Genomic DNA, 15871 nt, shown 5'->3' with positions numbered 1-15871 from the left:
CGGCTTTCGTTCCAATTAAACGGTCATCGACATGTCGCGACGAACATTGCAAAAGAAAAACAAGATCCCCACGAGGAAGCCAGCAATGAAATTTCAGTGAAAACGTTGGGACAAATAGATAAGGGATCGTTTCTCTTTTTTCAGGAGAAACAACCTGTTATATTTCCAGCATAGCAGAACCACATTCGAGTTTTCTATATTTATTGTCCAGGAAGACTTCGTCGTCCATTGCGTCTTCCACCAACCTCACGTTTCCACCAGTTTTGGACAAAACGAAACTCGTACGATGGGTTTTACTTGGCTTAAAATACAAATGGCAGCATCCAAAAATTTATTGTTCCGTCAATAGACATAGTCTGCTGTATAATGAGAGCCAGTCGCACGAAAAGTTAAATAAATCCTTTGCCATAACCGTACGTTTAAATATTTCAAATTTTATCACGACAAATTTTTGTGATGAAAAATTCTGAGAAATTTTTCTGTTGAAATCAACATGGGGTACAGAGGAAGACTGGGAGCATTTAGGACAAGTGACTGGTAGTTGATATTCAAGTTTTTTCTCTTTTAAAATAACCACACAGAAACTTTTCAGCAGAGATAAGATCGGTCGATTGTGACGTTATCGTTTGCTACAAATCTTACGTATCTTTGATTTGAATAACTACATCCTGATTCCTGACAAACAAATATTTCTCAGAAAATTTATTTTCTAGACTAATATCATCAATTTTATTTTGGCTCAGAGATATGTATGTACTCGAGTTCCGCAATTCGTTGCAAAATTGCGGAACACAGATAACAATTAAGGCAGCAGGGTGAACTGTATAATAGAAAGAAAAATTGTTAATCCATAAAGTAACTTGATAGCTAACCAGATTCATTTTTGAAACTTGTTGTGGTAGCTTCGGTTTCCTTGAATAGATATAGGCGCAAGAGAAAGCGATAATAGCAACAGGAGTGAAAAAAAAAAAAAATAATAAATGCTGGGGAATTATTTAAATGTTAATTTGGAGGCTACTACACAGTATATCAATCGTGATGACTCAGCTCGACCCCGATTTGAGCGTCAAATTAAGCTTCATAGGAATACTAATGGCAAACAAAATACGAAATGCAAATGACAGAGAGCAACTCTATGATAATATATTTTCCATTCCGAAGGGGTTCCGAGCTTCAGCATAGATTGACGAAGTATAAAACAACTGGACATTCGAGGTCTTATCATACCTTTTCAATCATGGCACCTATAGTAAAAACGCAATGGAGTCTCGGGAGTCGGGACTCACGAGTGAAACTACGTGAACGCCTTTTGCGATTCCAATCATCTCATTGTATTGTTTCTTGTTTTTTTTCTAGCAGTGCTGTTCATTAAGGGCGGTGATTTTTGTTAAAAACAAGCTAATGTAACAGAAAGCGACCTGTCTGCAATAAATAACCTATGGGTCACCCCTACTATTTTCTCTTTTGTTAGTTCGAATTTCCACAAAACATCGTCAGGTCGATCCATAATTAGATTGAATGAATACTTTCTCCGGCAGACCCGATATCTTTTAGAGTGAAATAAGAAATACCTCTTCCTGCTTTCACACAAATTCCTTGTTAAATAACTGGTATCACTATTTCATGTCATGTTGGAATTTAATTCCGATTAGAATGCGTCGGGAATGCGTCACAAAATTTTGTTAGAATAATTTGAAATTTTAAAAACAAATTTATTTGGCAGCGACGACGGTCAGAACACATTGTCACGTCGTGAACAACTGAGATGATAACAGTACATATAATCTAATGTATTTTGAGCAGTAAAGATGTAAAAAATAAACACGGTTTAGTATTTCTTAGTTTCGACGTACTCAGGATACTGAGCTACTCCTTCGTACTTGACGTTGGCCGTGTAGCCGTTTTCGTCAGCCCTGTACGTAACGATCTGAGTACGGCCGTCCGGAAGTTCGACCCGGTAAGATCCGGTGGTCACTTTGCCGTCCGTTTTTTCAGAGTGATCGAAATCGTTGTAGGTTTCATCGTCCACCACATTGTACGAGAAGCTATAGGGTTGAGGGACCTGATGGAAAAGAAATAAAATCGTATATTAATTTGGAATACCAAATTATAAATAGCAATGAATTATTATTAGACTTACGTATACTTCTTTGACGGGAGCAACGTATCCAGTAGATGCTGGGGCCGTAGCCGGAGCCTTGTATGCAGGTGCTGGAGCTGGAGCCGGAGCTGGTGCCGGAGTCTTGTACACAGGTGCTGGGGCTGATTCTAACTTGACATATTTGTCATCGGTCTGATCGGTGGGCATAGCGGACACGACGGCGAACATAGTAGTAAGAATGATGAACTAAAAATAAGGAAACAAACATTTATCGGTAAATGCTTGATCAGAAGAATGGATATTGTTATTCCGTAGATTTTTTTTTACCTTCATGTTGAAGAGAGAATAATTATTTCGTTGAACTGCTTGGCTTCTTATCTTATCTGATGCTGAAACGTGAATAAGTGGACGGGGTTTTTATACTCAGACAAAGGTGGTGAACTGGTGACAATCAGCTTGAATTCGTGGATTTTTGGGAGGCGCTAAAGACTTGAAGGGAAAGTGAATGGAGAAAGCCAATACTAAGATTTTAATGAAACAGGAAATCGCCCGCTCTGTAGATGGACTGGATCCATATTTGAATTGGACCCAAGACCACCACCGATATAACATTATCTTGATGTCGCTATATTTATCTGCGACGAGGCCAGTTTAAGCGAAAGCTGACAGTAAACAGCAACTGAGACAACGATTCGAGCCAATATCCCAAGGCGCTCATTAGAATTTGTTGCATTCATTGCTGTGTTTCCTCTGTTTAGATTCATTGGAAAAAGTGAAACGGTTCCGAGTTTGACTGTACAATGCCGACTTTACCTATTATAATATGCAAATTGAGTTTTCGACACAACCTGAGTTGAACAGCATTATACGGCTCAATCTGGTCTCAACGGGAAAGAAAATGAAAGTGATGATGAGGCTATTTTCATAGCGGTGATCCATCAATTTCACCTTGATGGATGGTCCCGTGATGCTGTACGCATCGTGATTTCAACAGAGTTCTCTCTGCCAAACCGTCTAATTTAGCGACTGCTGGAGAAACGGTTGAACTTTCTCTTAAAATGGAATAGGGACGACCTTGTCTGAAGACTTTTCTAACATCAGACTGTATGCACCGGCGAACCGCGAACCCACATGACCAAAAGAATGGAGCTCTTTAAAATGTATAAATATTTTGATCCGTATAAGTATATTACTTTAGAGAACAAAAAAGAAAACATTTCTCGCATAGAACTGGTTTTTTCACGACATTTATTATGACCTTTTAGCGCTGTCATCGATGATCCATTTATGATGTTAATTCATATATTTGGTTATTTTTTTATTTATTAATGTGAGATTGAAATTTTGAAAACGAGATTCGGCTAGTATTCAGGAGCGTACGCTGCCGGAGCTGCTTTGGCCTCTGGTTCCTTGTATTCCGGATACTGGGCCTCTCCTTCGTATGTCACATCGGCGGTGTATCCATTTTCGTCGGCTCTGTATGAGACGATCTGGGTGCGGCCGTCGGGAAGTTCGACACGGTAAGAACCGGTGGTCACTTTGGTGTCGCTGCTCTCTGAATGGACGAAATCGGCATAGGATTCCTATCAGAAAAGAAACAATAATGTTTATTAAGGCTGATGAATATTTGACGTAATATTGATAAAACTAAATTTTACCTTATCCTTGACGTCATAATTGAAGCTGTATGGTCTAGGGGGCTAAAATTTGTTTATACCAATGGAGAATAATTAATAATTAATGTTTGAAATTTCAAGAGTGTTGAACTCACGTAGGTGACGGGGGTTTCGTATGCTGGTGGTGCTGCCTTGTAAGCATTGTTGGCAGCAACAACGGCGATCATTGCGACGAGAATAACGAACTGGATGTAATAAATTTTAAAAATATTTTGTAGCGCTGTCTAGACTGAATTTTCACTTTAGAAGTAGTAATATCACTGCTGGGGTCTTTACCTTCATGGCGGAGTAGTGATTCTTGTTGAATGGCAATGGCACAACTGGTATTGTGAGGTAAGCAAGTCGAGGGTTTTTATACTCGACTTCCTAGCGTCTTTGATCTGATGATGTATGGCACTTGCATTTGGGGGAAAGTGCACGAAGACGGGGTCAATAAGCTGTTGGTGAATGTAAAATATACTAGATCCGAAAAAAAAAACAAAAAAAAATATTTCGTCACGTTTAGATTTCACTTATGTATGCACACACATGTAAATAAGAACCCAACAAGGCGAACACTATACACTCCTCGGGGCATCCAGGGAACTGCGGGGATCCAAGTACCGCCCTTCCAGCACCTTTTCTGCTTTCCAACGGTATCTTTTTTTTTGGCTTATCACTATTTCCTTAAAAATGACTGTATAGTGATGAATTCGCTGATAACCGCCATCATTTCATTGATAAATATGTAAACATCCATGATTTAATACCAATGCAAAATAATTTCCATTATTTTCTCTAAATATTACTTGCTTAACGAGAGTAAGTCTACTTCCAATTAAGGTGATTTACCTAGTGACTTGCAAACCGTAAACAGTTTGACCTCGATATTATTTTTAGATTTAATAAAGGATTGTGGGATATACCGTGAGTAACCGTATTTAAGCGAAAGGGGGAAAACTTATTTCATTTTTTTTTTCCAAATAAGGTAAACGCTGTGAGTTTGTTAAAACCTCTTCCCAAGGTGTGGTCACCTCCTGTTGGATAGGAACAATCCAGTTTCATTGCACTGCTACACACCGCATTTTGCAAACATGTACAAAGTAAAAGCCAATCTCTAAAAACTCGTATTCCAACTAACTGAAATTGGATCATAGTGACGACTGACGAAACGGTTATTATTTTCAAAAGAGTCAACTTTTGTTCTTAGAAATCAACAAAATGAAAAAGAAGTAACCAGGAAGAAAATTCGTGTTTCAGAATGTATTTACAGTAAGCAATTAATAAATTCCGACGACACAATGATATATCACTATCACAGAACATCTTCATCGATTATTAACATTCAAACCATTTTTGAAGAATTAATAAATTAGGCATCCAGTCAGTGGATTTTTAGTATTTGGGGTAGGCGGGAGCGGGGTAAGCTGGGGCAGAGTAAGCCGGAGCGGGGTAGGAAGCAGCCTTGTATTGCTTCTCGACGTACTCGGGGTACTTGGCCTCTCCTTCGTATTTCACATCAGCTGTGTATCCGTAAGCGTCGGCCTTGTAGGTGACGATCTGGGTGCGGCCATCGGGTAGGGCGACGCGGTAAGATCCAGTGACGACGTTGTAGTCGGACTTCTCGTTGTGCTCAAAGTCATTGTAGGATTCCTTATCTTGGACGTCGTATCCGAAGCTGTATGGCTGAGGGGCCTGTTGGAAAATGTGATAATTCAATAGATGACATTCATCAGGTTTCAATTTCCATTCTTATGAATGAGACTTACATAGGTGACTTCCTCGTATTTGGCTTCGTATTTGGGAGCCTCGTACTTGGGTGCTTCGTACTTGGGAGCGTAGTCAGCAGCAGCTGCGACGGCGACGAGAGCGGCGAGGATGATGAACTGTGATATTTGAAAACAACTTGGATTGTAAAGAGTTGGGACAATTTTTGAGGAATGTTGAGAGGCCAATCCAAAAGATGTTGTGCCTTTTTTACCTTCATGTTGGAGTTGTGTGTTTATTGAAGACAGCTGAAGAACTGATAGCGTTTGTGGAAACAGTGGTCGTTTTTATACCAATTTTGACAGTGAACCTCACTCTGTGGTCGAGGCGTGGTTCTCTATTTAATTTTGGTCATCACTTTCCGAGTGAAAGGGTATATGGAGAAAAAGGAAATTGTACAGCGGCGTTTTAAGAAAAGGGTCATATGGAATTATCTACCTTTTAGTCGCCCTCTAATATATTCAATCCAGTTTAATTCTGGTCAATTAAAGTATGTACTTACAGGCTACAGCACTTACATTTTTTTTCAGAATTAATATGGATAGGCCCTTAGCACAGCAATTATGGTTCTATTGTCGTCTTAGATCATAGCCTATCTTGAATTCATGGCATATTTTTTTCATTTATTTGTTTTGTTTGCTTCACTATTTCCTTACAAATGAATGTAATACATATTGATGAATTCATTGATAACCGTAATCGTTTCATTGATCAATATGTAATCATCCATGATTTATTACAATTGCCATTATGTTTTCTAAAGACTTTCTTGTCTTATGGGAGTAAGTAGACTTAAATTAAGGTGAATGACTAGCGTCTCTTCAATATTTGACCCAGATATTTTTTTAAATTATTATTCATAAAGGATCGTGAAATACGTTATGGTTTGTTATATTAACTACTGCTGGCCGTAAGTAAACGTATTTTAGCAAAATGGGGAAAACTCACTTCATTTTTTTTCCAAATATAAGGTAAATAACTCTGTGAGTTTGTTAATAAACCTTATCCCAAGGTGTGGTCACCTGCTTTTAAAATCCCGTTTGATTTTACTTTTACACACGCCAGTTTGTGAGACCATTATGGACAATGTAAAAGCCAATCTCTAAAATCTCATGTTCTAGTTAAATTAAATCAGATCATAGTGGGGGAGCGGTTACCTAAATTTTGAACGAGTGTCAACTCTTGTTCGTATATAAGTTTAAAAAAAATAAAAAGGACAGATAATCGTGTAAAGTATTTTATTTAAGTAAGCCATATTAATCACTTTTGATGACATAATGATATCGCTATCACAGTAAATCTTTATCAATTATTGACATTCAAATCATTTTTTAAGAATCAATAAATAAGGCATCCAGTCAGTGGATTTTTAGTATTTGGGGTAGGCGGGAGCGGGGTAAGCTGGGGCAGAGTAGGCTGGGGCAGAGTAAGCCGGAGCGGGGTAGGAGGCGGCCTTGTATTGCTTCTCGACGTACTCGGGGTACTTGGCCTCTCCTTCGTATTTCACATCAGCTGTGTATCCGTAAGCGTCGGCCTTGTAGGTGACGATCTGGGTGCGGCCGTCGGGGAGAGCGACGCGGTAAGATCCAGTGACGACGTTGTAGTCGGATTTCTCGTTGTGCTCGAAGTCGTTGTATGATTCCTTATCTTGGACGTCGTATCCGAAGCTGTATGGCTGAGGGGCCTGTTGCAAAATGTGATAATTCAATAGATGACATTCAGGTGTCAATTTCCATTTTTTTTAATGAGACTTACATAGGTGACTTCCTCGTATTTGGCTTCGTATTTGGGAGCCTCGTACTTGGGTGCTTCGTATTTGGGAGCGTAGTCAGCAGCTGCGACGGCGACAAGGGCGGCAAGGATGATGAACTGTAATATTTGAAAACAAAATTTCATTGTAACGAAATGAGAAAGTTTTCAACGAATGTTGAAAGAGTAATCCACAGGATGTTGTTCTTTTTTACCTTCATGTTGGAGTTGTGTGTTTATTGAAGACAGCTGAAGAACTGATAGCGTTTGTGGAAGCAATGTACGTTTTTATACCAGCAAACTTGACAGTGAACCTCAGTCTGTGGTTGAGGTGTGGTTCGCTATTCAATTTTGGTCACATTCCGAGTGAAAGGGAATATTTCGGAATATATGGAGAAAAGGGCGGAAAAGGGGATATTGTAGCGGCGATTAAAGAACAGGGTAATATGGAACGATCTACTTTTCAATATTACATGTATGCAATTCAAGTTCAATTCTGGGTTAAGTCGTTAGATTTAAGGACTTACATTCTTTTAGAATTAATCTGCATTTAGCTCGACCAGTATGGTCCTATTGCCGTTTTAACACCATTCTTGAATTAACGATATTTTATTTTTTTGCTTCACTATTTTCTTAAAAATGACTTTAATATAGTGATCAATTCACTGATAACCGTCATAATTTAATTGCTAAACATGTACTGGTAGTCATCAATGATTTATTACAATTACCAATATTTTATTAGAATGACTTGAATTGACTTGTGAGAATGAGTAGACGTGCCGTGCAATAGTGTAATTTTTAGTACTAGTGTCTTTTCCATATTTGACCTAGATATTATTTTAAGTATTAATTAACGATCACGAAATACATTATGATTTGTTATTATTGCCGTTATTACATTATTCGTTATTACATTGGGCCGTAAGTAACTGTATTTAAGCGAAAGGAGGAAACTTATTTCATTTTGTTACCAAATCTAGTCTAAATAACGATATGAGTTTGTTAATAAACCTTTTCCCAAGGTGTGGTCCCCTGCTTTTGGGTGTACAATCCTGTTTGATTGCACTTTTACACACTCTTGCAATTAACCAGCACTATGTACAAATAAAAAGCCAATCTCCGAATTCTCGTGTTCGAACGAAAATGAAATCGGATCATAGCTGGGTAACGGTTACATAAGTTTTGAACGAGTGTCCACTCTTAGTTCTTATGTAAATTCACAAAATGAAAAGGATGGTGATCGTGTCAAAGATTTTATTTACAATAAGCTATTAATAACTTTTGACGACACAATGATATCACTATCACAGAATATCTTCACCAATTATTAACATTCAAACCATTTTTAATAATTAATAAATTATGCATCCAGTCACTCAGCAGTCAGTGGATTTCTAGTATTTAGGGTAGGCGGGGGCCTTGTAGGCGGGAGCGGGGTAAGCGGGAGCGGGGTAAGCTGGGGCAGAGTAGGCTGGGGCAGAGTAAGCCGGAGCGGGGTAGGAAGCAGCCTTGTATTGCTTCTCGACGTACTCGGGGTACTTGGCCTCTCCTTCGTATTTCACATCGGCGGTGTATCCGTAAGCGTCGGCCTTGTAGGTGACGATCTGGGTGCGGCCGTCGGGGAGAGCGACGCGGTAAGATCCGGTGACGACGTTGTAGTCGGATTTCTCGTTGTGCTCGAAGTCGTTGTATGATTCCTTATCCTGGACGTCGTATCCGAAGCTGTATGGCTGAGGGGCCTGTTGCAAAATGAGATAATTCAACAGATGGTGTTCATCAGGTCTAAATTGCCATTTTTAAAAATGCAACTTACATATGTGACTTCCTCGTATTTGGCTTCGTATTTAGGAGCCTCGTACTTGGGTGCTTCGTACTTGGGAGCGTAGTCAGCAGCAGCTGCGACGGCGACGAGAGCGGCGAGGATGATGAACTGTGATATTTGAAAACAATTTGGATTGTAAAGAGTTGGTACAATTTTCGACTAATGCTGAAAGAGTAATCCACAGGATGTTGTGCCTTTTTACCTTCATGTTGGAGTTGTGTTTTTATTGAAGACAGCTGAAGAACTGATAGCGTTGGTGGAAACATTGTTCGTTTTTATACCAAACTTGACAGTGAACCTAAGTCTGTGGTCGAGGTGTGGTTCGCTTTTCAATTTTGGTTACATTCCGAGTGAAAGGGAATACATCAGAATATATGGAGAAAAAGGGATACTATAACGGCGATCGAAGAACAGGGTAATATGAACGATCTACTTTTCAAAATTACACATGCAATTCAAGTTCAATTCTGGGTTAAGTCGTTAGACTTTATGAATTACATTTATTCAGAATTAATACGCATAGCACGACCATGATGGTAGTATGGCAGTTTTAATACTATCTTGAATTAACCAGGAATTAACAGTATTACAATTTTTTGCTTCACTATTTCATTAAAAATGACTTCATTATAGTGATCAATTCACTGATAACCGCCACAATTTAATTGGTAAACATGTTATCATCAATGATTTATTACAATGGCCACTATTTTATTAGTGACTTGTTTTTACTTTTGAGATTGAGTAGACTTGCAATAAGCCAATAAGGTAATTTATACTAGTGTATTTTTCATATGTGACCTAGATATTATTTGAAGTATTAATTAACGAACGCGAAATACACTATGATTTGTTGATCTTTACTACGTTGGGCCGTAAGTAACGTATTCAAGCGAAAGAAGGAAAACTTATTTCATTTTTTCACAAATAAAATCTAAATAACGATTTGAGTTTGTTGAAACTTATCCCAAGGTGTGGTTACCTGCTTTTGGGTTTACAATCCTGTTTGATTGCACTTTTACACACTCTTGCAACCGTCATGTATTACAAATAAAAACCAATCTCCAAAATCTCGTGTTCTAACTAAATGAAATCGGATCGTAGTTGGGTAACAGTTGCATAAGTTTTGAAGGAGTGTGCGTTCTTGTTCTTATGTAAATTCACAAAATTAAAAGGACGGTGATCGTGTAAAAGATTTTATTTACAGTAGACTATTAATAACTTTTGACGACACAATGATATCGCTATCACGGAGCATCTTCATCAATTATTAACATTCAAACCATTTTCGAAGAATTAATAAATTAGGCATACAGTCACTGGATTTCTAGTATTTAGGGTAGGCTGGTGCGGGGTAAGCGGGAGCGGGGTAAGCTGGGGCAGAGTAGGCTGGGGCAGAGTAAGCGGGCTTGTATGCGGGCTCCTCAGGGTATTTGGCCTCTCCTTCGAACTTGACATCGGCGGTGTATCCGTTCTTATCGGCCTTGTATGTGACGATTTGGGTGCGGCCATCGGGGAGAGCGACGCGGTAAGATCCGGTGACGACGTTGTAGTCGGACTTCTCGTTGTGCTCGAAGTCGTTGTAAGATTCCTTATCTTGGACATCGTATCCGAAGCTGTATGGCTGAGGGGCCTGTTGCAAAATGTGATAATTCAACAGATGACATTCAGGTTTCAATTTCCATTTTTCTGAATGAGACTTACATAGGTGACTTCCTCGTATTTGGCTTCGTATTTAGGAGCCTCGTACTTGGGTGCTTCGTACTTGGGAGCGTAGTCAGCAGCAGCTGCGACGGCGACGAGAGCGGCGAGGATGATGAACTGTAAAATTTGAAAACAATTTTGATTTTAGCGAGATAAGACAGTTTTCGACGAATGTTGACAGAGTAATCCACAAGTTGTTGTGCCTTTTTACCTTCATGTTGGAGTTGTGTGTTTATCGAAGACAGCTGAAGAACTGATAGCGTTTGTGGAAGCATTGGTCGTTTTTATAGCAGAAAACTTGACAGTGAACCTCAGCTCAGTCTGTGGTCGAGGTGTGGTTCACTATTCAATTTTGGTCACATTCCGAGTGAAAGGGAATGAAGAAAAAGGATGTTGTAGCGGAGATAAAAGAACGGGGTCATACGGAGCGGTCTACTTTTTATTCACCTCCTACGTGTATGTAATTCAAGTTCAGTTCTGGGTGAATTCTGTAGACTATAGGCTAGCTCTAGCCTAAAAGCGCAACCCGCTTTAATCTTATGAATGGATGACTTTTTATTTCTCATTCATACATTCAGCCAGTAACCGTTCTTCCATTGCACATATTCAATTTCATGACATAATTGAAGTAAAATAATGAATTTACAGACGATCTTACCCTGAGGTAATAAAGCGGAAAAAGATCCGTAAAATTGTAAACTGTTAATGTTGGACTTTAATGCAGATTTATCGACATTTCAGTTTTCCAATCAATTTTATTTCGAAATAAATGATGATGTGCAATCAATCCAACGATTTGATTTGGTGCAACAATTCTTTATATAAAGACGGCCCTATTTATGAAACAGTCGTTCAGGTTCACCGCGTATCGCAATTTGCAAACAGCAGTACTTTCATCTATTCACACATTTCTATTTGTTGCTTTTCAATATCTTTCCTTATTTTGCTACCAGTAATGGATAATCACTTGGATAATCATTTCAAATTTATAATAATTTAAAAATAAGAGAAACGTTTCGAAAAACTGAACTGTTTTTTTTTCTGTACTAATGTTTGTATTTACATTCTTTCAGAATTAAAATGCATAAAGCACGGCCATGATGGTATTGCCGTTTTAACACATCTTGAATTTCACCAACATTCAAATCATCGTTTCAAAAGTCAATAAATTAAGCTAAAAGAAATTTGGATAGAGGATTTGGGATCTTAGTATTTGGGGTAGGCGGGGGCCTTGTAGGCGGGTGCGGGGTAAGCGGGAGCGGGGTAAGCCGGGGCAGAGTAGGCTGGGGCAGAGTAAGCGGGCTTGTATGCGGGCTCCTCGGGGTATTTGGCCTCTCCTTCGAACTTGACATCGGCGGTGTATCCGTCCTTATCGGCTTTGTAGTTGACGATCTGGGTGCGGCCATCGGGGAGAGCGACGCGGTAAGATCCGATGACGACGTTGTAGTCGGATTTCTCGTTGTGCTCAAAGTCGTTGTAAGATTCCTTATCCTGGACGTCATATCCGAAGCTGTAGGGCTGGGGAGCCTGTTAAAATGTGAGGATTCAAGAGATGACATTCAGATTTCAATTTCCATTTTTCTGAATGAGACTTACATAGGTGACTTCCTCGTATTTAGCTTCGTATTTGGGAGCTTCGTACTTGGGGGCTTCGTATTTAGGAGCCTCATATTTGGCTTCGTATTTAGGAGCCTCGTACTTGGGGGCTTCGTACTTGGGAGCGTAGTCAGCAGCAGCTGCGACGGCGACGAGGGCGGCGAGGATGATGAACTGTAACATTTGAAAAGCAAAAATTTTGATTATGATGAAACTGAGTTGTTGGAATTTCTTTTTTACCTTCATGTTGGAGTGGAGGTGTGTTTTTTGAGACAGTTGCAGAACTGATACCTTTCGCAGACAAGTCGGTCCGTTTTATAGGAGACGTGACAGTAGTGCATAGTGTAGGAGGTGTTCAACTCAATTATGGTTGCAATCCGAGTGAAAGTGAACGAAGAAGAAGGCCAATAATGAGGTGAGTAAAGAACAGGGTTACCTATAGAAAGGAATACTTTTGAAAATTCATCTTTTTATTTAGTTCAAGTCCACAAGGGCGGAGCTTCTCCCAAATGATTTTTGAGAAGCAAAAGTGCGGCAACATTAAACTACGGAATGCCTCCGGACGCTCCGCGGTCACCAGCAAATTATATTCATCTACACATCTTTTTCCCGTCAGCATATGGCCGTGCTTACAAATCTTTTTCGCCTTATTTTTCTCGTTTAGCGCTTGTTGCTGAAACCCGGAAAAAGTGTTCCAATTAATTGGCGATGGGCAGGAGATCGTTAATATAGTCGACCATGTGTAGAAATTTAGTAATGCTTGTTAATGTTTGACTACAATATCAAAAACCGAAAGCAAACATGTTCCAAAACTCGTATACCGTCGTCCAGGCAAACTGGGTTGTTATACGCTAGAAACAACAAGATAATATAGGATACCCAATTATTTCTACCGTTGTAATCGTGTTAGTGAAATAGCCAGTACCCAGTTAGTAAGGCTACAGTAGAATTGTCGTGTCAGACAACTCGAGACAACTCTAGTATATTAGACTACGGTGTATTGTTTCTCGTATTTCTGCCCCCGGGTGCGGCACGTGAAAATCAAAATTTTCTATCACGTTTCTTTTAGAATGGCCTTGAAGGCGATTTCGTAATTCTTTGAATGCCAACAGATATGGGGCGTTTTTTTTTTAAAATGCCGGTAGAAATTACACGCACTGGAAAATAATGTCGGTTAGTTTTTTTTTCCTCGGATAAGTGCCGTTGGTATGCACCTCCAGTATTTTTTGCTGTGCACACTTAGGGGTTTACATATTCCTTTATATCTGCCACTTTGAAGTAATGTCGTTTTTTTTTATCTAGTGTATCTTATGGCTGCGCTTATAAGGACGAAATGTAGAACATTGTGGCAGTAAAGTGTTTGTTAAGAAGGGACAGGTGAAAAGTTGTGCGTAAGGTTGATTGCATCGAAGTAAATATCGGCATTGACCGATTTTGAAATCTCTTTTTTTTTTACGATCGCTATTCGGTCAGGGCAGAGATTTTGCGATCCAGTAATCTAATACGACATTTGAAAGTTAGCGGAACAAATGGGTTCGGTCTAGACTTGCATACCTCTAGCGAGATTTGCGGCTCAAAATTGGGCGTACGCAAATGTGGGTGGAAATAAATAACTATGGTGAAAAGAGTTTCACACACTTTTAACCACATTTCGGAAAAGATGTAGCATGAATATGTTTAATATTTTTTTGTGCGCTAGATACTTGATGAATTTAACACTCGTGACGTTGAATCAATACGAATCACATTCTTTATTTATATTTTTAATATGGCTTATTGGCAAATAACATTTCAAATAATTTAGTATTTGGGGTAGGCAACAGCGGGGGCTCTGTATGATGGAGCGGCGGGGTAAGCTGGAGCTCTGTAGAGGGGGGCGGTGTAGGCGGGAGCGGGGGCTTTGTACTCGGGGGCCTTGTAGGCTGGGGCAGAGTAGACGGGAGCAACGTAGGCTGGGGCTTTGTATTCAGGGGCCTTGTATGCTGGGGCCTTGTAGGCTGGAGCGGTGTAGGCTGGGGCTTTGTAGGCTGGGGCAGTGTAAGCGGGGGCTTTGTATTCAGGGGCCTTGTAGGCTGGGGCAGAGTAAGCCGGAGCGGGGTAGGAAGCAGCCTTGTATTGCTTCTCGACGTACTCGGGGTATTTGGCCTCTCCTTCGTATTTCACATCGGCGTTGTATCCGTCCTTATCGGCCTTGTAGGTGACGATCTGGGTGCGGCCATCGGGGAGAGCGACGCGGTAAACTCCGGTGACGACGTTGTAGTCGGATTTCTCAGAGTGGAGGAAATCGTTGTAGGATTCCTTATCTTGGACGTCGTATTCGAAGCTGTACGGCTGTGGGGCCTGTCAAAAATCCAATTGGAAATGTTTAGTCGATCCTAGAAATGATTTGATCCTATTCAGACTCACATAAGTTACTTCCTCGTATTTAGCTTCGTATTTGGGTGCGTACGCCGGGGTCTAAACATTGAATCGAATCAAAATTTTAGTCGAAATTTCTTTCAAGTTATGACGATTTAATTAAGACTCACGTAAGTGGCTTTCTCGTATTTAGGAGCCTCGTACTTGGGGGCGTAGTCAGCGGCGGCAGCGACGGCGACGAGGGCAGCGATGATGAAGAACTGGAATGAAATAAAGTTAATAATATTGAGATTAGTTGATGATGTGGTCCACTCAAGTTAGCGAAGTTATCACTGAGATGGTTACCTTCATGTTGGAGTTGTTGTGATTTGGCTAGAACAGTTGATGGACTGATACTTTAATGCCAATCCTCCGACTGTTTTATATCGCCGCTGCTATGCGATGCAAACGTGTGGGAGGCGCCTCTTTTTTCCAGGGTATAGTTTAATATCGAGCGAAAGCGATTGACCATCGTTGTTGTATCTCGGTGAATGTAAGCAGTTCAGCAAACCTAGTTGCCGTCTATTGCACCTATAACTTGGGATCAAATGGAGGTAGCAAAAAATCCTATGCACCAAAGGGGGAGACAAAAGGTCAAAGTCCTTATTTCTCTAAATAACTTCACGTGTTACAGTTGCCAGCAATTGGGGCTGGTTATCTTGTCTCTCGGGTTGACCCTTCTCTTTTAGATAATTCCTGACGCGCCTTTGCCTCGGTACAAAACAACTGTCGGGGAAAATTCTAGTACACACAATGAAAGTAGTTTCAAACTATGATATTTAGTTCGACCGTATAAGGCGAGCAGCATTTTTTGCTTCGGCTACCTTTCCCCTCGCTGGCCAGGACCAGTTTATACTTCTTGTATGAGCCATAGGGTTTAATAAGTGCAATGATTTGGCACATTCACAGTGTATACGTATATACCAGTTGATACCGGTACTGAAATGCCATCATATCTCAGGCTATCGAGTCCTATCGAGACCAACACGAATGTGGAATTTCATGCATATCTAATGTCCGAAATGGGTGGATGTTATATCGATCCAAAAAGCGTAGAGAGCCATAATCTTTTGATTA

General features: G+C 40.1%; 7 protein-coding genes across 10 annotated transcripts; all 7 read right to left on the bottom strand.

Moving 5' to 3' along the window:
- Positions 1-1691: 1691 nt before the first annotated feature.
- On the bottom strand, positions 1692-2521 carry LOC124203252 (pro-resilin-like). The gene is made up of 3 exons (XM_046599958.1): positions 2429-2521; positions 2141-2347; positions 1692-2062 (listed from the first exon to the last, which is right to left on the bottom strand). The coding sequence occupies exons 1-3, from the start codon at positions 2432-2434 to the stop codon at positions 1829-1831; spliced, it is 447 nt and encodes a 148-aa protein (XP_046455914.1). The 5' UTR covers positions 2435-2521; the 3' UTR covers positions 1692-1828.
- Positions 2522-3422: 901 nt separating this feature from the next.
- On the bottom strand, positions 3423-4213 carry LOC124203253 (pro-resilin-like). The gene is made up of 4 exons (XM_046599959.1): positions 4054-4213; positions 3873-3962; positions 3760-3801; positions 3423-3684 (listed from the first exon to the last, which is right to left on the bottom strand). Exons 1-4 carry the CDS (start codon positions 4057-4059, stop codon positions 3463-3465), a joined length of 360 nt encoding a protein of 119 aa, XP_046455915.1. The 5' UTR covers positions 4060-4213; the 3' UTR covers positions 3423-3462.
- Positions 4214-5004: 791 nt separating this feature from the next.
- On the bottom strand, positions 5005-7550 carry LOC124203065 (cuticle protein 7-like). 3 transcript variants are annotated; one of them, XM_046599641.1, is made up of 3 exons: positions 7488-7547; positions 5526-5642; positions 5005-5451 (listed from the first exon to the last, which is right to left on the bottom strand). In XM_046599641.1, the coding sequence occupies exons 1-3, from the start codon at positions 7491-7493 to the stop codon at positions 5152-5154; spliced, it is 423 nt and encodes a 140-aa protein (XP_046455597.1). In that variant the 5' UTR covers positions 7494-7547; the 3' UTR covers positions 5005-5151. The 3 variants fall into 3 exon arrangements, with proteins under 3 accessions (XP_046455597.1, XP_046455598.1, XP_046455596.1); XM_046599642.1 differs by lacking the exon at positions 7488-7547 and adding an exon at positions 5738-5817; XM_046599640.1 differs by lacking the exons at positions 5005-5451; positions 5526-5642 and adding exons at positions 6747-7207; positions 7279-7392 and having other exon boundaries at positions 7488-7550.
- A 965-nt stretch (positions 7551-8515) lies between these two features.
- LOC124203062 (larval cuticle protein 16/17-like) lies at positions 8516-9371 on the bottom strand. The gene is made up of 3 exons (XM_046599638.1): positions 9300-9371; positions 9089-9205; positions 8516-9014 (listed from the first exon to the last, which is right to left on the bottom strand). Exons 1-3 carry the CDS (start codon positions 9303-9305, stop codon positions 8670-8672), a joined length of 468 nt encoding a protein of 155 aa, XP_046455594.1. The 5' UTR covers positions 9306-9371; the 3' UTR covers positions 8516-8669.
- Positions 9372-10280: 909 nt separating this feature from the next.
- Positions 10281-11120, bottom strand: LOC124203067 (cuticle protein 18.6-like). Its single transcript, XM_046599644.1, has 3 exons — positions 11013-11120; positions 10802-10918; positions 10281-10730 (listed from the first exon to the last, which is right to left on the bottom strand). The coding sequence occupies exons 1-3, from the start codon at positions 11016-11018 to the stop codon at positions 10425-10427; spliced, it is 429 nt and encodes a 142-aa protein (XP_046455600.1). The 5' UTR covers positions 11019-11120; the 3' UTR covers positions 10281-10424.
- Positions 11121-11889: 769 nt separating this feature from the next.
- LOC124203061 (cuticle protein 18.6-like) lies at positions 11890-12796 on the bottom strand. 2 transcript variants are annotated; one of them, XM_046599637.1, is made up of 4 exons: positions 12638-12796; positions 12467-12571; positions 12398-12409; positions 11890-12328 (listed from the first exon to the last, which is right to left on the bottom strand). In XM_046599637.1, exons 1-4 carry the CDS (start codon positions 12641-12643, stop codon positions 12008-12010), a joined length of 444 nt encoding a protein of 147 aa, XP_046455593.1. In that variant the 5' UTR covers positions 12644-12796; the 3' UTR covers positions 11890-12007. The 2 variants fall into 2 exon arrangements, with proteins under 2 accessions (XP_046455593.1, XP_046455592.1); XM_046599636.1 differs by having other exon boundaries at positions 12398-12571.
- A 1333-nt stretch (positions 12797-14129) lies between these two features.
- On the bottom strand, positions 14130-15205 carry LOC124203058 (repetitive proline-rich cell wall protein 1-like). Its single transcript, XM_046599633.1, has 4 exons — positions 15101-15205; positions 14926-15015; positions 14804-14854; positions 14130-14737 (listed from the first exon to the last, which is right to left on the bottom strand). Exons 1-4 carry the CDS (start codon positions 15104-15106, stop codon positions 14198-14200), a joined length of 687 nt encoding a protein of 228 aa, XP_046455589.1. The 5' UTR covers positions 15107-15205; the 3' UTR covers positions 14130-14197.
- Between the last annotated feature and the right edge of the window lie 666 nt (positions 15206-15871).

This window comes from Daphnia pulex, chromosome 9, assembly GCF_021134715.1.
Source record: "Daphnia pulex isolate KAP4 chromosome 9, ASM2113471v1".
In the NCBI taxonomy this organism is placed as follows: Eukaryota; Metazoa; Arthropoda; class Branchiopoda; order Diplostraca; family Daphniidae; genus Daphnia; species Daphnia pulex.
Note: the sequence above shows the minus strand (reverse complement) of the source record. Positions and strands in the feature narration are given on the sequence as shown.